Source organism: Ammospiza caudacuta, chromosome 1 (assembly GCF_027887145.1).
Source record: "Ammospiza caudacuta isolate bAmmCau1 chromosome 1, bAmmCau1.pri, whole genome shotgun sequence".
NCBI lineage: Eukaryota > Metazoa > Chordata > Aves > Passeriformes > Passerellidae > Ammospiza > Ammospiza caudacuta.
This window is the reverse complement of record NC_080593.1, coordinates 118,438,513-118,449,321: the sequence shown is the minus strand read 5'-3', so window position 1 is coordinate 118,449,321 and position 10,809 is coordinate 118,438,513. Positions and strand designations below refer to the sequence as shown.

The 10,809-nt window shown below is 39.8% G+C and overlaps 1 protein-coding gene across 4 annotated transcripts in view; it reads left to right on the top strand.

Annotated features, from left to right (window-relative positions):
- Positions 1 to 506: 506 nt before the first annotated feature.
- The window catches only part of ASPH (aspartate beta-hydroxylase), a 111,780-nt gene continuing 101,477 nt past the window's right edge, over positions 507 to 10,809 (top strand). For all 4 annotated transcript variants that reach the window (XM_058804323.1, XM_058804334.1, XM_058804318.1 and 1 more), the window contains exon 1: positions 507 to 674. In XM_058804323.1, the coding sequence (XP_058660306.1) occupies positions 614 to 674 (61 nt within the window). In that variant the 5' untranslated portion in view covers positions 507 to 613. The remainder of the gene's footprint in view (positions 675 to 10,809) is intronic.

Here is a 10,809-nt window from a genome sequence, read left to right as displayed (position 1 = left end):
CATGTTCAGGTGGAGCTTCCCGTGCGTCAGTTTCTGCCCATTGCCTCTTGTCCTATTATTTGGCGCCGTCGAAAAGAGCCTGGCTCCGTCCTCCTACACCGTTAGGCATTTATACACATCAATTATGCGTTCCCACAACCTGGGAGTTTAACTGGATGCGGAGCGCGGTTTGGGGCACAGGGCGGGATGCTTTAGGCAGTGTCGCCATGTAAATGTCACCCCGAGCCTTCCCCCCCCCCAATCCTCCCTCAGTGCCGGGGACACCCCCGCTCCCTGGCGGCGCGCGCGCGCCCGAACCCTCGCGAGAGGCCGCCGCTCGCGCCCGCCTGTGCCACGTTCAAATGGGCCGGCGGCGGCGGGAGAGCGCGACGGGCGCGCGCAACCGGCGGGCCGCCGTCCCGCCCCCTCACGGCACCGCCGCCAATCGGAGGCGAGCGGCGCCGCGCCTCTCTGACGCGATTGGCTAGAGGAGGGCGCGGGGGCGGGGCCACGGAGCACTCGGGGTCGCGCCGCCGGGGCCTAAGCGCGCTCCCGCCGCACGCAGGGCTCGGTGGCGGCGGCGGCTCCCGACGCGCTCCCGCTCCGCCCCCTGCGCTGCCCGACGGGAGGTGCGATGGCTTCCCGCAAGAGCTCCAGGGCCACCGGCGGCAGCCCCAGCCCTGGCTCCAAGAGAGGTGAGCGGCGCTGCTGCGGGAGCGAGGCAGTAGCTCTGCGGGGAAGGGGCGGGGGCTCCAGCGGCGGCCGCAGCCGGAGGGAGGGAAGAGCCCTTCCTGCGATGCGGGGCAGCCGCCAGGCAAAGCGCTGGGATGCTGCGCTTTCTCCCTGCCTCGGCTTCCCTTCCCTTCCCTTCCCTTCCCTTCCCTTCCCTTCCCTTCCCTTCCCTTCCCTTCCCTCCTGCCGGCCCCTCTGGTTCCTCCCGCGCTGTGGGAGCTGGGGAGGGGGACGCAGGGTTGGTGGCCGTGATGTGTCTCTCGCGTTCCCGCCGTTCCCTACCCAGGCAGTTCACGTGGAGGAGAAAGTTGTCGGGCCCGGGCGGCGGGGACTCCCCTCGGAAGCTCCCTAGAAGGGGTGAGATAAACACGGGCAGGCCGCAGCATCAGTGGGTACCCCCGAGACCTCTTCCTCCCGGAGATGAGGTGGAACAGGGATGCCCCAATCTCAAGTGTTTCATACTCTCGTATCCAAATTGTGATGTGGAATATCCACTCAGACTGACCTGGTTAGGTCAAAATTATTAGATCTGTTGTAGGTGGAGCACCTAAGCTGGTGGTTTCTGTAACTATCGAGGCTAGGAGGAAGAGTCTCAGAAAAATGCAGGCAGGGTTTTTTTGAGGCAGTGATCCTCCACCCCACCAATAAGGAACCCCTTGACAGATCAGACTGCTCACAGACCGCTGCGTGCGGATATTTTATGTAGGGAAAGTTTTGTGTTCATTGGCATTTCCCAGCATAGCAGTACGCGCCTGAAAGGGCAGAAAAGTGTCTGTACTGGAGTCACCCGCAGCCATGCGCACTGCACTGGAGAAAGGAGGGCTTTTACCACACACCGAGTGTTTACGTGTCGTGGCTTCTCTGGATTCGAGTTCGGTGGGCACAGAGCTCCAGTGATAAAATGTGGTGATGACACAGAAATAATATCTGTTGTCCCTCTTTGAATGTAGCAATCGTAGTGAGAACAATGTTCATTAAAGGCTGAGCCATATAGGATTAGTTTGCCTGTCACATAATGAATTAAGAGGGAAAGATTTCAAATATACTTAAGCTTAAAAGAGTTTAGAAATAATATTGCAATGTTTATAGAAGTGTTTTTTTAAATTTTATTTTAAAATCCCTTTTTCAGTTCCTGGCCTATACTGTGTAGTCTATGTAAATTACAGTTTTTGCTTGGACTGGACATGCTATGATGATCACCCAGTATTAAGGCATGCTAAATACAGATTTTAAATTTTAATGCCTTAAAAACCTACATCCCTGTTGTAATTTTGAATATTGAATATGGTAGTTAATATTTTAAATATCACTTTACATGTTTGTCAATATCTGAAAAATAAATTTATTGCTAAACTATCTCTGACTGAATAAAGAAAGCATTCCATGGGTTTTTATTTGTAGCCTGAGTAAAATTTTCTCTCTTTATATTAAAAGATGTCTTTGGGGGGGATGAAGTAGTATGGGTAATGTGTTAGGCACTCTACTGACATGTAACCTCTTTAATTTGTTTGTGTGCAACACTCCTAGTTAGAATCCCTCAGACAGCCATGGCAATTACAGTGTGAAGCTGATGCTGTTTTCATAGTTGCAGCTGCAGGGAGAGGTGAGGGATGGTACCTCCTCTGTGAATAAAGGAACAGCTGGAGGAGCAGAGTGCTCACAGCAGCCAGTCAGCTTTCCACAGTCAAGGGATGTGAAAGTCAGATGAGGAAATGATTTTGAGACAGCAAGTAATTGAGACTGAGAAGTATGAAAACCTCAAATCTGAGGCGCTTTTTGCTTGATAGAAATATTCACTTTCACAGCAGTTCTTAAAAGAGGATGTGGCTTCTTGCCAGGGCCCTGCTCACAGCTCAAGCCGCTGAGGCTAACAGCTTATTTCAAAATCTGTGCACTCAAGACAATGCCAGCATCAGTAATCTGCTTTTAGGTCTCTCTATCAGAAAATATTTACAGTAAACTACAAATAGATTAAGTTCTAACTGTAGTTTATATAGGTGTTTTCAGTAGATGAAGGACAGTTCTGTTACAGAAACAAATGCATAACACCTGGTCATGAATCAACTCCCTCATATTTCATGAGATGTGAAATGTGGAAATGCTTTGGACATTGGCAGGTGCCTGTGGAGAAGCCATCCAGCAAGACTGAGGATCAGCAGCCCAGCTATCTTTTGAAATACAGATGGCTGAAAAATTATGGATTACTTTGTAACCTCTGCTTACCTAGCCCAGATCATAAGGCAGCAATCATTGTGCTGCTCTGTGGGTACATTGTGTCCTACAGTATGTAAGTGAGGACTTACTTAAACATGATTTTTATTGAAGATAAGTTGTGCAATAATTGTTTTCTTTGCATCTCTGATGTTAAGTGTGAGAGTTCTCCATTAGGCTAGGCACCATACAAACCACACATTTCCAACCTAAAGCATTGTTTGTATCTACAAAGAACTGTATTTTATATTAAAAACTCCATAGTCCTATCTCAGTTCTGAAGTCATGTTGCCTTCAGTCTCTATGATGACAAAGAACTCTTAACGTTGCTTTGGTAAATTTTCTTTAATCTCTACAGTGGTGACTGAGAATCTTCTGACCTCCTCTACTTTTCTCTGCAAGATCCCAGGAGATGTTTTTTTTCCTCATTTTGCTCTTTTAACCATGTGGTTTCCTTACATGTGCGAATGCATTGCCATGTTTTTAACTCCTTTCACTCATCCTTTGGACCCTCTAATGCCTCTTGCTGTAATTCTTTCATTGATTTTTGGTGTTTCAACTTTCTTCAGATTTATTTGGGCCTTTTTTTGGTATGCATTCAAGGTGACCTGATGTACTTATCCAAATGTAATTTTGTGTTATTACAACTTTTTTCACTGTATCACTTTTAAAAAGAAGTTGTGCCTGTTAATTTGCAAGAATTTCCACTTTTTATCTCATCTCTGTTGTAAAGACTACTTTAGATTGTGCTTTTATCTGGGTGAGGATCTCCATTAACTCTCTAGTTGACCCAAAGAGCAGAGAAAATTCATCAACTAAACAGGTCATGTTTTACTACTGAAATTCTTTTGTTGGGAACACTGAACTTCACCTCAGTGCTTCCAGTGCTTGAAGTGGGATTGCCCATCCATTCTGTGATGTCTCTCAGCTACCCAGCTGTGCTGTGGTATAACATCTCATTTTTTTACACTGTGGATTCTGTTTAAATGAGGTGCTTTTATCTATATAAAAATTTGGTCTCTCTAATTTCTGACCTCAACTACTGTCCAGTGTGGTAGTTTATGCTCTTTACAGTTGTGTAGTGTGTCATCTGATTTCTTGTATTACAATCTTTCCATTATTTCCTGCTTTATGTTAATTGAAACCCTTAGGAAAAAGGGTGTTAAGGTGTTGAAGGTCCTAAGTGAGATGTACATTTGGGATGCTCTGTGGAGCTTAACAAATGTTTTGACTTGTCAAACTGTTTGCTGACCAAAAGTGACCAAAGTCCAAGATTTTGCTGAACCAAAAAGAATTCTTATGATTCAGTTAGTGTGCTGCTCTGTGCTTTGATTTGGCTTTTTAAATTTAATGTCAAAGCTTTTTCTTGTTACATTTTTGGTCTTCAGAAATACACAGCGAATTGTTATTACTATGTCAGAGTTTCTGTAGGCCTATTGTGAGTAAATGAGAAATACTTTGTGTCTCACTGGTGGAAACTTTGTATACTGTTTAAGAAATTCTGCAGTGATTTCTTTTGGAAGTTTATCCTATTGCCTAGTTTAGTTGCTTGCAACTATTTGTATTTTTACCGTTAATGCCACATGATAATACACATAGCAAAACCATGGAAATGTAGACAGCTCTTTATAATTAATCTGTCTTAAGTCTTATTCAGGGTGGCCTTTCTGGAAGACATTTTAAAATATTGTAAAATAGTCTGCCAAATTAAAAAATTGTAGCAACAGTAATGGTCCAAACATCACTAAATTGCATGGTACATTGCAGCAGTTCCACTGGTGAAATTACTACACTTGCTAATTCTCCTCCATTCTTCTCTTTTTTCTTTTTTTTCCTTTTATTTTCTAAATGTCCTGTACAAAACTGAAGGCAGTAACTCTTAAAACAAGTCAGTATTCTAGCTCTGATTCAATGAAAGTGATGTAAAAAAATCTTAAAATGGTTAGCGTAGGTATTTCTCAGTTCACTTGAGCAGATTTGCATTGAAATAGTGAATCCTCAATAGACTCTTGATTAATTTGTCTAATGCTAGAGTCAAGTGAGCTCCAGAAGGACAACCCTGAAGGTTTATCTGAATGAAAGTTTCTCTACACCATTAGCTGTTGGCAGGTGCAGTAACTGATTGCCAAAGTTACTCTTTGGAAGTAGAAACAATCAGTTTGAACACAGTGTATGCTTTTATGCCTTTATGGTTTTCCCATGTTGTCAGGTATTTGTATTTACTTCCTTTACTTTTTCTCAAGGATGTATTATTTTGGGTTTTAAGATTGATACTTGAGTGTAGCAGGATGGACATAAATACAAAGAGCCTGATACATTCCTTTCAGTTCTCTTTCTCCTGAAGAATTCTGAAGCACTGGGAGAGTTCTCTCCAAACTTCCAGAGATGCTGCCACTTGATGAAGACACCAAAGTTCTCATGCCCCTTTTGATCCAGTGTGGGCTGAAATCTTGGGCCCGCTCTGTGTTTTGTGATGGAACTTATGTGTATGCAAGAAGTCACTGTGGGCTAAAAGAAATTATTCACAGTGCTTCAGATATGGAGGAAGGTTGCACTTCACATCTGCAAGGATGTATGCTTCAATGTACTTTTTGAGCATTTTGTTAAGTGTTTAAATGATAACCTTTTCAATAGCCTTTTGGAAAACCTAAAGTATCTCTGGTATCAGGGAGACAGGAAGCTGGAGGATGTTTTCTCACATTTTGGCAATTACTCTGAAAATGCACATGAGGATTCCCCATCAGGGGTCATAGCTACTCAGTGTTCAGGCACCAAGGATGTATATCATATTGGGGGATTAAGAAGTTAATTTTTTTTAACAGTTTGAGCTGCAGGTCTGCAGTCAGCTTAATCTAGTTTGAGGTTGCTCTGCAGCTTTCCTCTTTTCAATGCCCCTTCCCTTTACCTGAATTATTGTCTGTGCAGGTGCGAGGTGAAGCACTCAGGGAACTGATAAGCAGAAAGCTGATTTTTTTATTTCCCTCCCTAGGCTGGCTCAATGCATGATTTTCTGGAAGGTCATCTGGGGAGGAGGGAGGAGATGACAATGAGTGGGTGGGCATTAGGGGAGGCTGAGATTAAATCCAGAGTTTTATGTTCAATCATGTAATCATGGAGCCATGAGTGAACACTGAAAGGTGACTGGTTTGGTTGGCTATGCTGATGTAATAGCTGGATATATAAGGGCTTAAGTAAAGATAACAAAATTTACTAGCAGGAGAAGGCCTATGTGTCAAGATTATTTCTAATTACAGAGTGCATAAAGAGGTGACATTTGAATAATGCTGTCTTTTTGAACTGAAAACCACTTGGCTGATCACCTGTATGAAAAGAAAGGGTTTGTTTTCAGCTGGAATCACTTTGAAACATATAATAAGAATTCCTGTGCTAATTTGTATGTTGAATTCTTCATTGTAGAGAACTTGAGCAATGAAGTTCTGATTTGCCCCCAGCAGTTCTTTCCTGATGAAGATCCCAATCTGGTAATCTGTGTGATAGCCTGCAGCATTCTTTTCCCTAACCGCATCTGTGGGTTAGCTCTTTGCATGGCAAAGTTTGGAGCTATGCTTTGAAGTGGAACTCATAATGTTATGTGTCTTGAAACATGTTGGAAATTAAGTATGCAGATAACTATGTATTGAGTTTGAACATACTGCGGTATGTGTGGTTCAACTTTAAAGATTAAACCAATTGCAGTTTTCTTCATGTGGAGTTGCACTATTACTATGCATGTACTTAACCTGATGTAACAAATGCTACCAAGTTGTTTGCCTGAAGACTTTCTTTACACAACATCTAATAGCTAGAGGGAATTGTTACAACTCAGTAGTGGTTTTCTGGTTTAGCAGTTTTATTTCCTGAGGTTTTGTTTGTTAACTGACAATTAATTACTAATGCAAAATATCTCACGTTCTCATTCCTCATGCTGATGTTTTTTTAAATTTAAAGATACCTAAAGAAAGTTCACATAGTGTGTAACTGTAGTCCTGTTTCTTTCTATAGTAGCTAGAGGACACATAGTGACTAGAAGACACAGACATATCTTTTGAAGCCTGAAGGTTCTATAAACAGCAATTTCTCTGCAACTGAGATCTCCTAAGAACATATTTAAGTAACATATGAGATACCTAAAACCTGTTTTGTACTCCATAAGAGTTGCAAGTGTATAGCACCCCATGGACAAACACCTAATCAAATTGGCTTAGTATCAGACTTGAAAACTGATAAGTTTTTTGGCATTTTAAGCATTTTGAAGTGTTCTTTCTTTCCATGAGCAGAAACCTGTGAAAAGCAGAGTTGTAGGTGCTTGTGTGACAACTGGAGTTTTTCTACGTGAGCTCCCTCAAAGCATGAGAAAAATTTAAAGAACTAAACCAACATAGTCTGTTTTCTTTATTTTGTGGCTTAATTAGGACTTGTTGCTAAACCAAATTGATGTGACCCACATTACAGGATAGGAAAATGGAACAAAGAAAAAATACCCTTAAATTAATGCCAGCATGTTATGTACGGTGATGAGGATTTTCAACCTTATGTAATAGAATCTTTTTTAAAGGTCACCACCAGCAAAATTTGCATGTTCTAGGCCCAAGTATTTCTTGTATTTCCTCTCTACATTTACCTTCCCTGAACTCTGCTCTGTCCTAAATACAGCCATCTATTTAATTAACCTAGTAATTATGTAGGACTGTTGGCTACATTAAATCATTCAAATGCAAGATAGGTAGATTGTATAATTTTAGATCTTATTTCCAAATCTTCTGTGGGAGAGAGCTGGTTAATCAAAATAGCAGCTATTAAAAATCCTTAAGTAATTTGTACAGTTAAAATTAGTAGTTTGTCTGCTCATTGGTGTTACAGAGATTTTGTTCCTACAGCAGGAGGCAAACTAGAATTTCTTTTTAAGTATGTGATCTTAACCTTAAACCTCTTGGTTTGATGTTTGAGTCAAGTAAGTTTACAAGAGGCACATTCTACATAGTTTTGACTTTAATTCTATGCTGTGCTTGTATACACATAAAAACAAAACTAGAGACAATTGACAGAAGTGTTTGGGAAAAATATGGACTTTTCTGTACAAATCTATTTAGATTAGATAAATGTATAACAAAACATTTTTAGTCTGTCTTTAAACGATGCCTGTTTTTGGATTTTTTCTTCCAGTGCTAATTGTCTAAGCTTGTTATTGTACTGTCTTTAAGTTTGTGGAGAAAAGGTTTAAAAGAAAAAGTAGTCCAGAGTATTCAGATAGTGATAGATGCACTAAATATTGATTTAAATATATTGCCGTTGATAGTATTTATTTTAAAAGTCAAGTTGTAAACAATGTTGGTTTTAGTCATTTAAGCTGTGTGCACGTGTGTGTGTATTATTTCCTTGTAATAAGTCCGTCTTGAGGAACTACCTAAAAAATAGTCGTCCAAATAATCAAAAAGTAAAATAAAAAGCCAAAACACGGCTTGGATAAAGTTTGACTAGGTTTTGGAAGTGATCATCTTTCTATCGCATTTAGAAAAGAAGCAAGTGCAGATTCAGGATTTTATCTTATGAGTATGCATTTCTGTCTTCTTTTCTCCTTCTCTGACTTGATCAGTTATGCTTAGATAAACAAGGCTTGAGAAGAAAGTTGTTAAGAGCAGCAGCTCTTATGGGGCAAACAGCTGGTCTCCAAATCTCACTGAGAAGGGCGGAGCCAGCACTGCAAGTAGAGCCCACTGCTCTGCTGTATTTAGATCAAGTGCTTTTGACAAGTCTCTTGGAACTCTGCAACCTCCTAGGACAGAATTGCTCACTAAATTTCTCCTTTCATTTCTGTCTGTTTTTCTCATAGAGACAAATCCTTAGGGTTTTAAAAAAACCCCAACCAACCAACCAACCAACCAACCAACCAACAACCCTGAGGCTAGTCATTATTGTGATGGGTTTTCTGAGTAGATTTCTTGGGTATAAATTTTATTGTTTTTGTTGAGTATGTCTTTGAAGAATCATGTAAATGGAAAGCAATAGGATTTGTTTATTGTCAGAAAAAATGTAACTACTGAAGAATAATAAATAAATGTAAAAAACCCCAGCCTGAGTATGACACTTCTGTCAGCCAGATGGTAATCTTATTCTTGTTTTGGAATTATTTTTTTTTCTGAAGAATAAATAATTCCGACTTAGTAACACACTGCCTTAGCTTGCAGCTAAAAAAACTCTTCTAAATATTATGATGTTCCCTGTGAGTCAGAAAGCTATCTCTAGGCCTAAAAGTACTTTGAAATATAGCAGCTTGTATTCAGAAATGGACTTGTTGACCATCTCTTTATAAACTGAATATAAAACAGCTAAAAGCCTATATGTGTCTCTTGTACTTGAAGCATATTTTCAGATAATAGGATCTCAGATCTGATTTTTGAGGGACTAAAATGGCTTTAATCTTATACCTTTCAGTGTACTTAAAAATGTCTTTTAGACCTACAAAGAAGTTCAAACAGTGTTCCCTAGAGGACAGAACTGAGTGATCTTTCACATCCTGACTAAGTGAGGAATTCAAGGAGATGTTTCAATGGAATCACTTCATCTCTTTAAGGGAGGAGCTTCCTTTCACTAGGGAAGTTCAACAGGATGCTTATGATCCTAGAGGCTTTTTACATATTTTGTGATGCATCCCTTTTTTTTTTTTTTGCCAACCATTTTTTCCCCCCTTCAGTTGGCCATTCACAGCAGCTCCACAATCAGCCTGGTTTGTTGTCTAATCCTGAATTTATGACTTTTCTCTTGCTTTCAGTATTTATGTTTTTAGATTGTTTGTATAGTGGGTTATTTTACTGTGACAAATCTTGTAGGGACTGAAAATTAAGGACATAAAGGTTTATGTTTGGATTGATTATATGTGAAATAAGGAAAAGTTCCTCAAATACTAAGATAAAAATCTGTGAAGTGTCAGCTGGAGAGCCAAAATTGCATTTCAGCTGGTAAATTTTTATTTCAAATTTATGTTCTGCTCTTTGTATTTCCTTTGAAGTTAGTTCTTTTTCTGTTCCGTGAGTTTCTCCATTCCTAATCAGTAAGTTTCTGATATAGATTATTAAAGTCTTTTGGCTGCCTGCCGAGGTATCTTTATAACCATATAGTCTAGATTATACAAATTTCAGATCAGAGATCTAGTTTTTAATGAGAAAATAGTAATTAGAAAGCTATTTCACCTCCTCCTAATTTCTCTTAAGGTTGTAGTGCTGAAGAAAATGTCTTAGAAACTAAAAGGAAGAATCAATTTTATATTGCAAAGATTTTTTATTGAAAGTGAACCTTTACCTTAAACTTTATATCTTACTCTAAAGAACCTGCTGCCATAACTGTACAACGAACAAAAATTTCTGAGTATGGATATCAGTGAAAATTTAAGGTTGGAATATTTCATAAATATATAATACATATTTTAATAAAAATCTCTGTTCCATCTGTAAAGTGAGCACAGAAAAAATAATTACCCTGTCACCCTTAAAAAAAAAATATAGTTCATAAAAGCACAGATTTGTCCATTGAAAGTGTATTATTCCACCTGTGATGTAGAGTAACACTAAGTAAAAATTAAAGATGAAAATAATTTTGATTTTTGATTAGCACTTGGAATCATTATGGTGTAGGGACTTCTTGGAATGCAACAGTTTAATATGTGCTTATTGAGTCAATTATAAAATACATATTACAAAAAGTCGGTGTGTGTCTATATACTCACATGACCTGTCTCTCTGTAGTGAGAGTGAAAAAAACCATTGTATTTTGATATAAAGGGGAAAATAAGGGAAATCAACAGAGAAAGCTCTGAATTTCCTGAGACACTTCAGTCAAAATACTTGTTACAGACCAATCCAATAAACCCCTCTGTGTAAAATCAGTTTAAAA